This window comes from Chrysochloris asiatica, unplaced genomic scaffold (assembly GCF_000296735.1).
Source record: "Chrysochloris asiatica unplaced genomic scaffold, ChrAsi1.0 scaffold00030, whole genome shotgun sequence".
NCBI classification, from domain to species: domain Eukaryota; kingdom Metazoa; phylum Chordata; class Mammalia; order Afrosoricida; family Chrysochloridae; genus Chrysochloris; species Chrysochloris asiatica.
The window spans coordinates 4,588,992-4,607,541 of NW_006408548.1; the positions used below are offsets into that span (position 1 = coordinate 4,588,992).

Below are 18,550 nucleotides of genomic sequence, written 5' to 3' on the forward strand. Positions count from 1 at the left end.
TTTATATGTGGTTCAGAGTTCTGGGACCATCCCCTGAGCCTGCTTGGTTGGGTATTCTGTGTTGTTGTTGGCGGAGCTCTTTACTACACATCCACACAATCCGCCATGTTGTTTGTTCTCCCCGAAATTAAGTTTTGTTGCACATTTTTCTTCTTGTTCTATCATGTATCTTCTGTTGTGTTACTAGTCATAATGGTCAGCAGTGATAGTTGGGTACCTTTTTGATCTTTTGGTCTCAGATTAGAAGTGTGTGAATTACTAATTCTGTGGACTACTTTATTATTTGAACCTCTGATTTCCTTCATTCTCTTTTGCTCCATTTGAGTAGAGATTAATAGTTGTATGTTAGATGACCACTCACAATATCTTACCTCCCTCTCTAGGACAGATTCTAGTGTCTACAATCCTGGTGTGGTTTTCTCAACCCATCCCATCTCCCTTAATATGTATGAGGATTTCTCCCAAGTTCTGGTGTTGGCTCACACTTCAGTCTTTGATTTTTAGTGTTGTGAGTTTTCATCCTTTTTAATAACATCACTAGACTAATGCCTTTTTGCACAGGAAGGCTTGCCTCTGTTTATTTCTTGTTTTTAATAGTCATTGTTGTTGTTGTTGTGAAGTGCCGTCGAGTCGGTTCAGACTTTAGGAGGCTATAAAAGTCACAACTTTTTGAAATGTACTGTCTCTGTATATCTTAGTAGTCACTCATTCATTTATCAAATATGTGTTGAATGGCTGTCGTCCTGTGCCAGGCTGTGTTCTACGTCTTGGGAACACTGCATTGGACAAAGGCAACATTGTCTCAACCTCAAGGAACTAATATTCTGGAGAGGAGAGAAAACAATAGACAAGTACACAAATGAAGAAGATGAATTTTGATAAATTGTTAAATTCTGTGAAGACCGTATACAGACTGATATGACAGGGAGTGTCCTGGGTGCACTGCTTCAGCTAAGGAGGGTCCCGTGAGGTTTCTCTTGAGCGAGTGATGTTTGAGCTGCTGACCCCTGAGTTTTATAAGGAGACCTCTTCCACCTCCAAGTAGAGGAACTGGAGAAGAAGCATTCAAGAAGAGGGAACATGCAAAGCCTCTAAGATTATAATGAACTTGGCTTATTTGAGGAATGGATAATACCCGTGTGTTTTTTGAGGGTAGTGAGCAGGCAAGAGAGGAGAAAGAACTGATGATGTGTATGCTCAGCTTCAAGGCTCGGGCTTAGAGGTAAGTCAAGTAGAGATTTTCCTGTGAATGCAATTAGAAGCCATTTGAGGCTTTTAAGCAGAGTGATGTGCTCTAATACTTGACATTAAAAAGCAAAATAAAATAAAAAAGATTATTACATAAAAATTTAATTCTTTGAATAATACTGCACACACTAACTAGCACACACTGTGCCCCCACCTCCACCACCACCCCCTTTCAGCTGCCTCTGTCGTTTTGGTTCCATCAACTGAATTCCCTTGGAGTGTTAAAAATTAGGAACACTTAAGAGATTTTTCTTTGAGTAACTCTAGTGAAAAGGCTGACAAATAAAAAATTATTTTAAACCTGAAAGGTTTAGTTTGAATTCACATGAGTCAGTCTCCTCTTCAGCCAACCTTTTCTTTATCACTTGTTAGACTGAGAACAGAGTATCAGTATTATCTTGTTATTATATTCTTGTTTGCTCCTTTGAAGAAGACGTTTGGAGGAGGATGTGAAAAGCTTTTATTTTTATAAGATCCTTTGTGTTTTCCTCTTGCTTCAAAATGGTAATTTCTTACCTGCTGTTTTTGGGGGAGCGTGGTTGACTCTGTATCATAAGCTTTGGACTGAGAACCACAAAATTTCTGTCCCACCAGCTCCTCCTCCACAAGAGAATGATGCCTCCACAAGAGAATGATGAGGCTTTCTGCTCTTCTTGCAAAGATTTACAGCCCTGGAAATCACAGATTGGCTATTAGTCACACACAACTGACTCAGTGACACTTAACAACAACAACCTGCCTTTTTCTGTTTTTGTCCTTTTTTCATTTTTTTTTTTTAACTTTCGATCTTTTAGGCAAAGAGCCCTGGGCTCATCTGGCGGTTGTTAGGTGTCAGTGGGGGGACCTGAAAAGAGTAGAACAACCCTGTAGTACTGGCCCCTAATGTAGATGATGCCGTTATCACTCCAGGTGCCGTTTGTCCCCCAGTTCCATGAGAGAGAATGGCACTATTGCTAGGCTAGTACTAGCCAAGGATGAGATTTCTATCCTGAGTTCTGGGATTAATGAGGGTGGGGAGAAGATGGGATAGGGGACATAGAGCCATAAAGATTCACAGGACATTGAAGAGATAACAGCAGACTAATAGATTGTAAATTAGCTGAATTTGAGAACTGCTCTTATCCTAATAAGGATTCCTGGTGACACAGTGGTTAAGCACTTGAACTGAGTAGCTAACTGAAAAGTTGGTAGTTCAAATCTACCCAAAGACTCTGCAGGAAAAAGATCTAGAGATCTGCTTCGAGAAAGGTCCAATCAAAAGACCAAACCCATTGCTATTTGTTTGTTTCCAACTCATGGTAACCCTATAGGACAGAGTAGAAGGGTGCCAACGCTGTAATCTTCACAGAAACAGACGGCCACTTCTTTCTCTCAGGTGGGTTCCAACTGCCCACCTTTTGGTTAGCAACCAACTGCCTAACTACTGAGCCACTAGGGGGAACCCTCTTGGACATGTCTGTCACATGAGGTCATTATGAATTGGAATTGGACTAGAGGGCACATAACAGCAGTAGATTCTAATAGCAGAATAGTATAAGGTAAAGACTATTTCCCTCATTATTAAGCACATTAAAGTATTCTATAACACATCATTCTGAAAACAGTACTAGAGTTGTTGTTAAGTACCGTGGAGTTGGTTCCGACTCATAGCGACCCTGCACAGGGTTTCCAAGGCTGTTAATCTTTATGGGAGCAGAAAGCCTCATCTTTCTCCTGTGGAACGGCTGGTAGTTTTGCACTGCCTACCATTGAGGTTCGCAGCCCGATTCGTTACCACTTTGCTACCAGAGCTCCAGTATTTTATGTATCAGGAATAGAGAGAGGATTAGAAGAATGCTTTTGGGTAGGTTGATGTTTATAAAAGTGCTTCTTGCTCCACTGGAATGACCAGACTGGTCCATAATGAGGTTTCTTGACATCTGATGGCAGAGGGGACCTTGTGCGGTTTAACTGCAAGCACTTTTTCTATACATTTCATCACACCAGTTGGCATTTCAAATGCATTTTGAGCAGCTCGTTTTGGATAGAATTTGACTTTTGGTTTTTACTGGAAATATTTAATTGATTAATGAGAAAAGGAAGAAAACTATCACCTAGACCATTTAACTTGGGTAAAGTGTGATTAATTTTTGTCTGAAGGTAGGGAGAGAAAAAGCCTGTGGCAGTGCTGATACTGATATTATACAGAAGCTGCTTATAAATATGTCATCAGAATCTAATTTGGTTTCCCCTTCAAAACAATCCCCATTTAAATCCACCATGTATTAAGTTGGGCCCACTTTAAGTATGTCACCTTATACAATGAGGTACAAATATTTTTAAGCATTAAATTTTACTTTGGAAAATACTTGGCATCATTCTAGGTCTTTATTTCAGAAAACATCCTGGGATGGCACAGGCCCAAGTCACATTCCACAGAGCAGCTGAAAAACGGGACACTTGGCTCTTTGCCATCATCAGCTAGTACCAACAGAACCTGGGCAGTGTTACCCAACTCCGCTGAAGACCACCAAGCCTTACAGTCAGAGCCCGAGGTAAGCTCCCAGCCCTCACTCACTGCATTCAGAGCCTGTGTTACTGCTTGTCAGAAATACAGTAATTATATTTGTAACTTGCTCATCTCTGTGTTTTAAGAGGAGACAAATTATAAAATGGAAGAAATGCTAGGGAGAGAGAAATCGGCTATGTGCATGCCTGGCACTTCTCTTGTTCATGTGTCTGGCAGCTGTCGTGGGTGAATTGTGATCCTCCGAATGAGGACTCTCCTATTTTCATTGAAATGGGAGCCATTTTAACTGCTAGTTGGGAGAAATTCTACCAGACCCATTAAAATGATGTCTGTTGACATGATGGGAGCAGTTACAATATATTATGTCAGTCCCCAGAATAATGGCTTCTTAGTGTGGTTCATGCTAACACAGCTTCTGCCTCACATGCTTGACTCCTGCATGCTAAGAACCAGGGTGTGGGGGCCGGGGGGCAGTGGTCAAGACTCCTGGTAGGCGTTACAGGGCATTCCAGCCTCAGCTGCAGAGAGTAACTGCCCTGCCTTGTCAGGCAAGAGAAGCCCTTGTAGATCTTACAGACCGGCCAGGCTGTTGTAGTTAGACTTCATGGACTTTATGTCATCTGCCCGACTACTCCCTTGAGTAACTGCAGTTAAGTCCCAGTCACAAAGGGAGCCAAATGCAGCGTTTCCTTTGGTCAATTTTTCTTTGAGTCATGAGTGAATTTTTATTCCTTCTCTTTATTTTGTTGCACATGGTCTCTTGAACTGGACTGAGACCCATTTCACCATGTGTTAGAAAGCATTCTTAATTTTAAGTGAAATCACTTTTCCCTGAAAGTTGTAGGGCACTCACAAAATCAATTTTGTAAAGTTGAAAGGCCTTAGGCAGCTTCGTCAATCCAATGGTCTTGGTCATCAATCAGAATTTTTCTCCAAGCGTTCCGTGTTTATGTTCTCTCACAGTGACTTGGTAGTTCAGCTCTTCCAGAGGCAGTATTGGCCTGGACACCAATCTTTCATCAGCATCTTTTAGATGCCTTCACAGAAAGTGAAAGGAATAGTAACTTAAATTTATAGAAAGCCTTGGGTCTCTACTTACATAAAGAGTTTTTAGGTTGGGGAATCTCACACACACACATGCAGCTGGTGTGTAGATGAGTTGGAAGGTAAGTCTGCAAATATGTAAACGGTAGGAGTCATGTTGTCATACTGTTCTTTTTTGAGAGTCAGCATTGGACAACGGGGATACCCGCTGTTTACAGCCTGCAAAACACACAGTCTCCATTTTTCTCATGGAAAAGTCTTTGGAGGTTCACAGTATAATATACATACTTAAAATTTTTGTTCTAGAGGGAAATTTAAAAAGTTAGAGATATGAGATAGTCAGAAATCATTTTTTCAGATCCTTATTCCCAGCAGCATTTTGGGGCAAAACCAAGTGGGTTTTACAACCTAATAAACTTACTTATTAGGACTGGTTATTTTAACTCCTGAATCCTTCTTAGTGCTTAGCTTTTCCCTGACAAGTACTGACTCTTCTTCCTGATGTTTGGATGGCTAAGTCTTTTCTGTTTATTTAAAACTGTTGTCCTCTTTGGCTTACCAGTTAGCACCATTGGCAGAAAATAGTGTATAATGGCCCACAGATAGTTCCTGAGTCCAGCTTCTGAGAAAACACCCTGAAAATTAATAACTAGGGAGGTCTTTTTCCCTTAATTTAGGAACAGTCATTAATTTCTAGTTGTCATGTTTGCCCTTACTTCTTCTGTCAGAACAATATAAGATATTATTTGGTAATTCTTTATAGCAATGAAAGATGTTTGGGTCATGATGCTGCTTTGATGATTTTCTGAGACAAGACAATTGAAGTTCTTTTGTAAAGACTCTCCTCATCTTTTCCAGTGACAACTCTGGTAGATCATTCATGCAATTCGGAGTGTTGCTTGGACACTATTTTTCTTTTAGGTCATTATAGTATGTCTTTTTTGTGTGTGTCTCAATAGTTGAAGAAGTCAGCAATATGCACCTAATAGTTTTACTGTCAAAAGAGGGAAAATGTTTCCATTGCTTCCCTTTTCTACAATTTGAGGAAATAACTCAAGAAGGAATGAAATGAAATTTCCTTAGGGAAAGGTTCCTTAAACCTTTTGATATATAGAATATAGTTACTTATGCAAGGAATCTGTTGAGCAAGTAATTTTAAGAATTGTTGTTAGGGTGGCATTGTAGTTAACTGAATTATTTTCCTCTGGTTTGTTGTTTTAATCATAGTAGATCTTTGTACTAATAATACATTAGAGTACACAAGATTTTTACTGCCCCTGATTTTGTCTTTATCATAAAATAACTTATAGGCATCTGTAAATAATAATAATAATAATGCATTTTCAAGTTTAGCTTGTTTACTTTCCAGAAGATAAAATCTCTAAGGCCAGTGTATATTTAATACATGAGTTAATAGATTTTTGTGGTTTCCTCTGTTATCAAATGAAACGATCTTGAAGTATTATTCTTCTGGGGCCAGAAGTAACTAAATGTGAAAATGAAATATTCTTCTATAATGAAATCAGGTAGAATCTTGGCTTTACCCATTAGTATAACAAGTTTTCAACTCTCTAATACCATTCAAAACTTAAATTTAGATACAAAGGGTTTTTGTTGTGCTTTCCTGGTTGAAGAATACCTTGTTTAAGGACAGAAGGGTGGTGGTGTGGCATTGACTTAAGGTTGGCCTCTTGATCTTCATGCTACCCTCCTGATTGGAGAGACTGGTAACCTAAAAACACCACATCCCAGACTTTCTTGAGCGAGGTTTCTCCATGCAAAAACACTGAGAGGCATTTGTGTGAGATTTGAAAACCTGAGATGGCGATCGGCTGCTCACAGGCATGTCCGTGGGGTCTGAGTGTTGAGGGGCAGTTGCAGTAGCCAGACGTGGTATTCTAGGTCTTAGTTTAGTCCCACCTGCATCAGTGAGAAGCTACATGATCATGGTCATAGCAGCTTCCTCACTTTTGGATCATAGTTACATACAATCAACCTTTCATTAATTGTGTAAATGCCTAATGTCTTATATCAAGTCCCTTCAGGGTGATTTCTGTTTCCTGCATTGAATCATGATTGGCTGGACTGTTGGAATATGAGACATAATGTCATGTGGAGCCAGATCTTAAATGACAGTGGTCACATGTGACCATGTACACTCACGTTTATGGAAGTTAGATCTGAGGAAGAAAACCTTAAATTAAAACAACAACAACAACAAAAAAACAGATTGGCAACAGTGGGCTCAAACATAACAATTGTGAGGCTGGCACAGAACTGGGCAGTGTTTCATTCTATTGTACATAGGATCATTATGTGTTGGAACTGGCTTTACAGCCAGCACCTAACAACAGTGACACCAACAACAATTTGCACATGCTCCTGATATGGCGCTGTAGGATGGGCACTGTGGACCACAGGTCAGCCTATGAATTGGAACCAACTTGATGGCACTTAACAATAAAAACACACTTCTAAGAGTCCTGGTAGTGTGGTGGGTAACAAGGTGGGCTGCTAACCAAAAGATCAGCAGTTTGAAACGACCAACTGTTCCAAGGGAGAAATATGAGGCTTTCTGCTCCTGTAGTGATTTATAGCCTCGGAAACCTTATGCAGGGTCGCCATGAGTTGGAACCAATTCCATGGCACACAACCATCAGCACCATCACACTTCTCTCTATTTTGCCAAATTAAAGTCACAACCACCAACCGCACCCCCTCCCCCTCCCCCCTTCCCAATTCCAAATTTCCTCAATGTCTCATTATCATCAGCCCTTTCCCCAAACCCTTGGCAACCAAACGTCTGTTTTTTGTCCCTGGTTTTACTGTCTCCAGAATGTCATACAAATGGAGTGATGTAGTATGAGACCTTTTACTAAGCATGAGACGTTTGAGATTTATCCATATTGTTGTTAAGTAGTTCATTCCTTTTTATTGTGTCCAGTTTATTCATTCATCATTGAGGACATCTGGTAAGCCTCAAGTTGTTTGTTTTTTAACCCCTCTGTTGTTGTTGTTAAGTGCTGTTGAGTCAGTTCTGACTTATAAAAACCCTATATAGGGTTTCTGAGGAGTGACTGATGGGTTTGAAGCACCGACTTTACAGGAAACAGTTCTGTCTGTAATCTACAGCACTGAACCAGGACTCCTACTGATGTTATTAGGTGCCATCAAGCAGATTCCAGCTCATAGTGAACCCACATGACAGAACTGCCCCATGAGGTTTTCTAGACTATAATCTTTATAGGAGGAGCCCTGGTAGTATAGTGGGTTACTAGTTGGACTACTAACTGCAAGTTGAACAGTTCAAAACTAGCAGCTGCTCCACAAGAGAAAGCTGAGACTTACTGCTCCCACAAAGATTTACAGTCTAGGAAGTTCTCTACAGGGACAAACCTGTTGCTGTGAAGTCGATTCCAGTGTATAGCCACCTTATAGGACTGCCCCATAGACTTTGTAAGGGCGTAATCTTTATGGAAACAGACCACCATATCTTTCTCCCATGGAGCAACTGGTGAGTTCAAACCGCTTACTTTTGGGCTAACAGCCAAGCCCTTAATCACCGTACCACCAGGCCTCCTTTTAACTTATCAAGTAACACAGAAATGTTGTTGGGTGCTGTTGAGTTGGTCCCACCTCATAGCAACTCCATGTGCCACAGAACAAAACACTGCCCACTGCTGCTGTTACTGTGTCCCTCATTAAGGGTCCTCCTCCTTTTCACTGACCCTCTACTTCACCAAGCATGATGTCCTATTCTAAGAACTGGTGCTTGCTGATAATATGTCTAAAGTAAGTGACATGAGGTCTTGTCATTCTTGCTTCTAAGGAGCATTCTGACTTGACTTCTTCCAAGACAGATTTGTGTGTTCCTCTGGCAGTTTCTGGTATATTTGATGTTCTTCACCCATACTATAATGGAGCCCTGTGGTGCAGTGGATAAGTGTTTGGGTGCTAGCCTAAAGGTTGGCAGTTCAAACCCACCAGTCATTCTGTAGGTGAAAGATGAGGCTGTCGGAGAAAGATGAGGCTGTCTGCTGTTGTAAAGATTTACAATCTCAGAAACCCTAAAGAATAGTTCTCCTCTGTCATACAGGGTCTTTATGAGTCTGTTTTCACATGCCTATGAGGCAATTGAAAAATACCATGGCTTAGGTCAGGATCACTTAAGCCCTCAACGTGACATCTTTGCTTATTAATACTTTAAAAGAGGTCTTTTGCAGCAGATTTTTCCCAATGCAGTAACACAAAACTGGCCAGGGTAAATATGAGATTGATATCTGAACTGCTTTCTCCCAAACTGTAGTGCCCTTTCTGTCATTCCACACTGTCTCCTATAGTAAGCTTTCCGTTGCAAAAATTTTAAAACTCGCAAACTAAATCTACCAATTATTAACTCTAGCCATAATTCAACTTAATTCGTTCACCCAACAAGCATTCTGGTAGGTAAGTGGCTGGAGGTTTGGTGTGGCGGAGATCCCGATTTCGTCCATTCTTCCTGCTCTGCCGTTCTTAGCTGCTGAGTGTCCTTATGCATGTTGCTTTGTAGTTTTATCAGGGTTTTGCAGTCTCAAGCCCCGCATTTCCATGGTGATGGTCGTGGTGGTGGTGGTCAGTTCCAATTCATAGCGACCCTGTGTAGGGTTTCCAAAGCTATAGATATTTTTGGGAGCAGAAAGTCTCAGCTTTCTCCCACGGAAGTACTGGTAGTTTCAAACTGCTGACCTTGAGGTTAGCAGCCCTACTCGTAATCACTACACTACCAGAGCTCCTTGTATTTTCATGCTAGTATACTTTAAAGGAAAAAAGAGATACACGGTAGAGGGGTGGTGATGGTGGGGAGCTTCTCAGGGTTTTGCCTTTTCTCAAAGGAAGCCCTCAAGCACACTTTCTCTGTTTTCTGACTGCCAGAAGGAACCACTTGTTTATCCTTAGGTTTATAACTGTCAAAGAGTAACTGGATTTCCATGATTATTTTAGAGCAATCATGAGTCACCCTACAAGGCTATGAATTAGTTTTTTTTCAGCAAGAGAGAAGAGGTCCACAGGTTTTGGGTGTTAAAACAGATAGCATCTGCTATACCCCCAAACCTACCCTGAGCATGATCTTCATGCAATATAGTGATTATCTTCTGCTTCCCCAAGATTTTCCTTTCCTGGCTGCTTTATCTCCTTGATCAAATTCTTTGATAGCAGACTCCATGTCTGATTCATTGCTGGGCACTCTAGAGTATTTAGCAACATACTTCTGTGTAGACATACTGTAAATATTTCCTGAATGAATGTCTTTGGGTGATAAGGTCCACTTACAGTGTTCAGAATGTAAGGGTATGCTTCACTTTTGCATCTCTGCTGTGAGCTCTTCACATGGAGTTCTGGTTGCCCCAACAGAAGTAAGTTAACCTACTTAGAAGTATGTGACATATGTATGTACTACTGCAATGCAAGATTCATTATGGCCAGCGTCCTAGATCTCTCCAGGTAGAAGATGCATTTCTTAGCCATTGTCCTTGACCAGCTGTCCAACAGACTGTAGATGGTTGAGGTTTGAAGGGGGTTGGGAGTAAATAATCTTAAATTTACCCAAACAATTTGGTCTTTGTTCTTGATTCCTGAGAGATAACTTCTAAAACCTTGGAAATTCTCCACTAATTGAAGTGTCCTTGATGAGGCCACCAGACCACAATGAGGGTTTTGGCTAATAAGGTACCTTTTGGGTGGGGCTGGCCAGGCCGGAAAGACCCACCATGTGATACCAGCCTAACCTTAAGGGATGAAGTTCAATCAATTCTGTCTAGGTAATGAGACCCCAACAAAGAATTTAGACATTGAGTCTTTGTGGTTGATCAAAGATGCTGATACACATGGGAGGGTAATATGTCCCTTTTTTGAGACATGGAAGCTCTGAACTGGAAACTCTTTCAGACCTCATGCTATATGTCTCTTCATTTGAACCCTTTTCTTACTATAATGCAGTTAAGTCACTCTGGTGACTTATCAGACCAAAGAGAGTAGTGGGAGCTAAAATGGGGGATGTGTGGGACCCCTGAGCTTACATCTGATACCCTGAGTGGGAAGAGGGAACCCTTAGATTTGTAGCCAACTGGCCAGGGTTTCATGAGAAACCCCTGATCCTGCAGTTGGTGTGTGACATCTTGGGCAGACTTAGCAGTCTGGAGTACTGTACCCTTTATCTTGAGACCTGACCTAATTATGATGGTTAGGGCCAGAAGTCAAACTGATGACCCAGTTGGTGCCAGCACTGGGTGTATGCATTGATTCTCCTTCTAATACAGAGTATGTCTAGAACTGTAACCTATTAGAAGAGCCACTGTGGAGCATTTATTTAGATCTTGACATTAAAGGAATGAGCAGCAGTTTGATCATGTAGGTTTTCTTGTTTTCTGTTTGTTGATTTGGAGAGAAATTAGTCCATCGATCAGGCAAATGTGGAAGATAGACCTCTTAACTCTCAGACCCTCAGGACTTATTAAACACCAGACAGTTCTGGGTTACTTGTTTTTGAAAACTGACTGCTCTCTTATCAGTTTGCTCTGTGTCATAGTATATTAGAACAATGATTATTAATCTACACAACTGTTTACTTATTCATGCAGCAGATATTTATTGAGCTCCTACTATGCACTGAGACTTGAGTGTTGGACTCCTGAGTTTGGCAGGAAGTTTCATAACCCAGTTTATCAGTGCCATGCATATTTCACAACCGTTATAATTATTCTGTTTCTCAGATTAGAAACAGAAGAAACGGTTCTTAGCCAAGTGACATTTCCAGGATAGTATGCCAAGCCTGTAAAGATTCTGGTGATATGTGGCTGTGGGTCTACCTGTGGCCCATAGCAATTAAAATGACCATCTGTGAGATGACATCGAGTTTAAAGACATGTCTTTGTGGTACTGTTAACGGGCTATAATTGTTGTGCCTCTCATAGTTAATCATTCTTTCTGCCTTGCAAAATTCAGCATTTTTCTGTCCTCCTTCTTTCTTTGTAATAAATCAGCAACAAACAACTCAAACTAATCGCACATAAACCTAAACTCTGTAAACTTTTCTAAAGAACCTGATTGGATGACCCGGGATTAATCCTCAAACTTGAACTTGGCTTCTGGCAACATTGTTGAGCTCTGTGACTACAAGGTATCATGGGATGCCTTTATTTTGTACAGCTTGGGGGGTTATTTCCAATATTTGCTACTTTTGCAAGGACTCTTTCCTCGAAAAATTATTTCTCACTTCCTCTTCCTCTTTTCCTGTTTGTGGGTGATCAATAATAAGGCTTTGTCTTCTTGACTGGGTATTGTTTTGAAGAGAAAACCACACCAAATCCACTATTGTCGAGTTGATTTGGACTTATAGGGTGCCTATATAGGGTTTCTGAGTCTCATCTTTCTCCCAGACAGCTGCTGGTGGGTTTGAAGTGCTAACATTGGTTTAGCAGTCCAGTGCTTAGCCTACAGTGCCACTAGGGCTCCTTGGAGTGGAATATAGTGGAGGCCATTAAATCATACACTCATGGCTTTTTATTGGGTGTCAGCCCTGGAGTAAGCAAGACACTGGGGGTGGCCACTCAAGTGCTCAGCACATTGCCTCCCTTGCTCTCCCCTCCCCCCCCCCAGGACAGTGCAGCTTTGTGACATAAACACCCACCAGAGTGTTGAGGTTGAATTTGCCCAGGCAGGTTGAATTTGCCAATGGTGAGCTGGAAGCATATGAAAAACCAAAACACAAAACCCCAGCACCAACTGGTACAATCTCTCCTATCCTGCAGGAGTACCAAAAGGATTAAGAGCTTTGAAACTGGTGAATGAAAAGGCCTTATTAACACACTGCAGCTTTTAGTATGGGTCTTCCCTCCCTACCTCCCTCTCCCTCTTCCCCCTCTTCCCTTCTATCATTCTGGTTGCCATGAAGGGAAAAAGTCAAATGTGAGCCTAAGGTGAAGAGTTGAGGCGATTGTAGCAATGTGGTATGATTATTGTTAGTATACTGTTGTTTGGGGCATTTCTCCTTACCCTATAACTGTGGTCCCATATTTTGCAATTCTGTCTCTTTCCCCCTCTTCATGTAGTCCCATGAAATTAGATCTTAGAAGTCAACTTTCCACTGTCTTCCTGGCTTACATTTTTATTTGCCCACAATGAATAACTATTCTCAAGGTGATTTATTCACTGGTTCCAATGGTGTCAGCTTTCCTAAGATGGAAAGTCAATTCTCAGAGATATATGATTTGAGGGAAAGAATGTTAATAGAAGAAGTACTAAAAATCTTTTCTCACGTCTTTGTTGGACTTTACCTGAGTTAATCAGTAGGTTCTGTGCCCCTTTTGCTATTTGGAATGAGTTTTATAGATGGTTTAGCAGGCTGTGCAGTGCAAAGCCTTACTGTATGCTAACTTGTAGTTGTAGATTTTCAGGGGTTTGGGGTAATGATGAGAGATGTGAACAACAAGGCAGAAAGTAGATTATGTATGAGTATGTATGAATGAAGGAGTGAGACACAGAACACTGTTGAATGGTCTTTTTTAAGTTCTAATCACCACTTCTCTACCTTACAGCTTGAGCTCACTGTACAAACACCTATTTGACTGCCTACTTTGGCCCCTAGTCCTCCCAGGGCCAAGCCCCCTGGGCTTCATGGTACCGTCACAAAGTCAGGTGTCAGAGGATGTGTTGTCACCACCACTGTCTTTCTCCCCTTGATGACAATGCACTTCCATCCCTCCCCTTGAATCCCAGCCTCTCTTCTCTGCCTTTCGCTGTCTGCAGCCAGTCAGGTGCACACAGTACGGCACGTGGTCACACATGCTTCTCTTTCTTGGCTGTGCTAATCCTGGTAAATGATCTCACCACATGGAAGAAAAGCAAACCAGAACTTTTTTTTGAAGTTAAACATAATGAGAACAGTACGTCAGTCCTTCAAGTCTCCTCAAATCTCTGGTACCTTTTCTCTGACCACCTCATCAGAATTACTTTGCTCTAAGAATAGGCCATGTACATGATTTTTCGAGTTTGAACAGTTTTTAAATGAGTATTGCAACAGTTTAAAACCTCACTTTCTTATAGCAAAAGTGCAGTATGAGTTTATAAGAGATTTTTGTGGATTACTCTGGAAATGGACTCTCCCAATGGATGGCATTATTTTCTGGGAAATGTTTTTCACAGGCCCCAAGTACTTATGTTGAAATGGCTTGTATACTAAAATGGAGGGCCAGCTTATACTTACAGCTTATAAAAAGCAATACATTATGTAATTCAAAGAAAAAATAACTCCTTTGGGAGATGTGAACTTTTCTCATAGTAGATTGATACTGTTTTTCATGTACCGAATTGGAAAAATGGAAATGGAAGCAAGAGGAAAGGATTTGGTTTTGTGTTTACCTGCTTTTAAAGAAATTTCATTATTATGAATTTTTAAATCTAGAAACTTAATTTAGAATGGAATTGTATATACAATTCCCTAAGCGGGAAAATAGACCAAGAGGCAGTTGTTCAAACAGAACAAGGAAACACTACATGGTTTAAAATTAGGAAAGGTATGCGCCAAGGTTGTATTGTTTCACAATACTTACTCAATCTGTATGCTGAACAAATAATCAGAAGATGGGTTCTGTGAAGAATAATATGGCATCAGGATTGGAGGAAGGCACAATAACAACCTGCAATATGCAGATGATACAACCTTGCTTGCTGAAAGCCAAGAGAATTTAAAATACTTATTGATGAAGATCAAAGACCACAGCATTCGGTATGGGTTGCACCTCAATATAAAGAAAACAAAAATCCTTACCCCTGGACCAATAAATAACATCCATATAAATGGAGAAAAGGCTGAAGTTGTCAATAACTTCATTTTTATTGGATCAACCATCAACACTGATGGAATCAGCAGTCAAGAAATCAGACAGACTGCATTAGGCAGATTTGCTGCAGAAAACCTCTTTAAAATGTTGAAGAGTAAAGATGTCTGTTTGAGGACTAAGGTGCATCTGACTCAAGCCACGGTATTTTCAATAAGCTCATCTGCATGTGAAAGTTGGACAGTGAATAAGGAAGACTACAGATGAATTGATGCATTTGAGTTATGGTATTAGAGGAGACTATTGAAAATACCATGGGCTGCCAGAAGAACAAATAGATCCATGTTGGAAGAAGGACAGCCAGCGTGCTTCCTGGAAGCCAGGATGGCCAGACTTCATCTTTCATACTTCAGATATATTATCAGGAGGGGCCAGTCACTGGAAAAGAATAACATGTTTGGTAAAGTGCAGAGTCGGAGGAAAAGAGGAAGACCTCCAACAAGCTGGGTTGGTACAGTGGCAGCAGCAGTGGGCTCAAACATAGCAACAATTGTGAAGCTGGCTCAGGATTGAGCAGTGTTTCGTTCAGAGTGCATAGGGTCACAATGAGTCAATGCTGACTCAATGGCACCTAACAACAACAAGCAGGAAAATATACACTTATTCTAGGTACTGCTCGACATACTCACTGGTTCCTACTCAGATAATGGGGACTCCCTGGGCCCTGCCGAAGTGAAGGACTGTATATTCATAATAGCTACTTCTCAAGCTATAACCAGGAGGCTTTTATAAACACAAGAGTGCCCACACCTCACTTAGGCAAGCTTTTTTGTTTACAACTTGTTATGACACAAGTTTCTTGAAGAAGCAGTTGGTAGAACATAATGTATTTTTTTTTTTAATAACAAAGCAACAAGAGATCCAGAATTAGATAATGTGGCTCTCCACATGAATTAAAAAGTTGTTTAATGTCCCAGAGGTATTTTGAGGAGATGTGATAAGATGGTTTCATGACTCTGGGGCTATAAATCTTTAAGGGAACAGAAAGCCTCATCCTTCTCCGTAGAACAGCTGGTATACTTGAACTACCAACCTTGATGATAGCAGTCCAGTGTGTAACCCATTTCGGCACAAGGACTCCTTGTCTGGCATCATAGGCATGAGGTTAATAATCTTTCTTCAGTCTCCTCAATGTTTTGATGTAAACGTCAGTTTCAGCTACCTCTTGATGGAGGTGGGTTAGCATACTTTCTCTTTGAAGACCCACCTGTGGAGTCTGATACAACAATTAGAACCCCACTCTGTCAGTTAACTCTCTGTGAAAATGTGACCCAGTGAGAAAATGTGGCTGTTGTCTTCGAGTAGATTTCTGACTCGTAGTGAACCCTACAAAACAGACTAAGAAATGCTTCATAAGGTTTCCAATAATATAAATCTTTATGGAAACAGACAGCCACATTTTTTTCCTGTGGTGTGGCTGATGAGTTGGAACCACCAACATTTTTGTTAGCAGCTGAGTGAGTGCATGACCACGGTGAGAAGGAGAGTATTTAATTATCAGTGGTCATAATACTAGTAATTACCTGATGGCAGTGTTGTAAGGGTTATATGAGATACTGTGTTTTCAGTGTCCAGGTCATTCCAGGGCCCTAGTCAGCAAGGACTTACATTCTCAGTAATTAATTCCTTTTTTAAATTGTGCTTTGGCTTACCTAGTATATCCTTGCTTATAACTACAAGATATGTTGACAAATCCTCCAGAGCATTTGGTACTATGCTGCTCAGTGTTTCTTAAGGGAAATTTACATCTCCTTTTTTGTTGTTCTTTCAAGGGAATAGTCTGGGTGTAAATAATGGCATTCATTGTTTGTACGGTAGGGCATGATTTACAAGGTGTTTTCCCTAAGACCTTGTTTACCTATGACCGCTCCAGGTATGACTAACTTAATAATCATTAAGGTGATTATGTATGTCCTCTGAGGGAGCCTGAAGTCATCTAGTTAGCTGACCAAGTAGGTTCAGGTCAGTGGGCATCTGTATGTGGAATGCCCAGGTATACTTTCATAGCTTACTCCAAGTTTACCTGCCAGAGAAAGTCAAATATGGAGAAAGTATGGGTGGTGGTTGCTATAGTTTTTGTCAAGTACCATCAAGTCAGTTCTGACACATAGTGACTCTGTATAGGGTTTCCAAGGAGCGGCCAGTGTGTTTAAACTGCCAATCTTGTGGTTAGTAAGTTAGTGCTTATCCTACAGTGCCCTACCAGGTGGCGGTGGCTATGTGCCGTGGAGTCAGTTCAACTTATAACGACCCTGTTTAGGGTTTCTGAGGCTGTAAATCTTTACGGGAACAAAAAGCCTCATCTTTTTCCCCACCCAGCAGCTGGTAGATTCAAACTGCTGACCCTGCAAGTAGCAACTCAGCTTGTAATCCACTGCTCTACCAGAGCGCAGTGCCACACCAGGTAGGTTACATTAAGTTTTATTGCTGCTGTAACAAATTACCACTAATTTAGGGGCTTTACATAACACAAACACATTACATTATGTACATTCGAAATCTATGTGAGTCTCGCTTAGGTAAATTCTGGGTGTCAACATGTTCCTTTCTGGAGGCTCCAAGGAGAATTCATTTCCTTGAATTTTCCAGCTACTGTAAGATACCTACGTTCATTGGCTGTGGTCCTCTTCCTCCCTCTTCAAAGTAAGCAATACTGCATCTCTCTGACCTGCTTCCATAGTCATTACCTCTGCCTGACTCCCCTCTTTGGCCTTCGTCTTCCACCTTTAAGGATAGTTGTGATTAGAAGTTCCTGGGTAGTGCATACTGTTAACACACTCTTTGCCAACTGAAAGGTTGGTGATTTAAGTCCACCAAGGAGGTGCCTTGAAAGAAGGGCCTAGCAATTTACTTCTGAAGACAATCAGCCAGGAAAACCCAACAGAACACAACTATAATCTGGCACACAGGGAGTCATCCTGAGTCAGAGTAGACTCAACAACAACTAATGAAATGTTGATTATGTTGGGCTCACTCAGAGAATCCAGGATAATTTCCCCATTGTAAGATCAACTGATTAGCCACCTCAATTCCATGTGCAGCTTTCATTTCACATTATTGTGTAACTAAGATGCACAGTCCTGGGAATTAGAGCTTGGACACTTGTGGGCAATTATTTTGCCCACGAAAGCAGTTGAGTTGGCTAGCACTTGCCAAATACATTAGATGGATCTTAGAAATAGACTTGGGATTGACCCTCTTGCTTGAAATAGAATAAGTCGTCAAATTGTTCCCTTTGAGGAAAGCAGTCAGCTCAACTGGATATGTTATTGGGAGAAAAGTAATGGACTTTGATTTTTGTCTACAGTAAAACTTTTTCAGCTTCCTTTTTGCTCGTCTGCCACTGTATACTACCTCTTCTGCTTCTCAAGAGTCTGAGCATTAACCACACATGAGACCACGAGGTTTCATCTGTGACAGTTCATACAGTTCATAGCTTGGCACAGGAAGGAGGAAGACTTAAAAGTACTGAGAAACAAAAAGTCTGGATATAGCACTTGTATGAAGCTAGAACTAAAAGTCCATTATTTTGATCTTCTATGAGGAGCTACTGTATATCTCTTTTGGTGAATTTTTTACACGGCATACCTATATACATTTCTCCCTTTCTTCTTCTTCTTGTACATTATAGATAATATATATGGCTGTTTAAATTTTATTTTACTACTATGTCTTGACTGTTATCAGGAGGAACCAGACCCTGGAGAAAGAAATCATACTGGGTAAAGTAGAGGGTCAGCAAAAATATACATTTATAAAATTTATAAAAATATACATATACATATGTGTGCATTCATTTTAACAGATGCAAAGCATTGCATTCTACGAATGAGATTGTTGTTGTTGTTGTTAGGTGCCATCGAATTGGTTCTGG

At 40.8% G+C, this 18,550-nt stretch overlaps 1 protein-coding gene across 2 annotated transcripts in view; it reads left to right on the plus strand.

The window, feature by feature from the left end:
- The window catches only part of OSBPL10 (oxysterol binding protein-like 10), a 528,798-nt gene that overhangs the window by 417,259 nt on the left and 92,989 nt on the right, over positions 1-18,550 (plus strand). For both annotated transcript variants that reach the window (XM_006851591.1, XM_006851592.1), the window contains one exon: positions 3,625-3,782. In XM_006851591.1, coding sequence (XP_006851653.1) covers positions 3,625-3,782 — 158 coding nt within the window. The remainder of the gene's footprint in view (positions 1-3,624; positions 3,783-18,550) is intronic.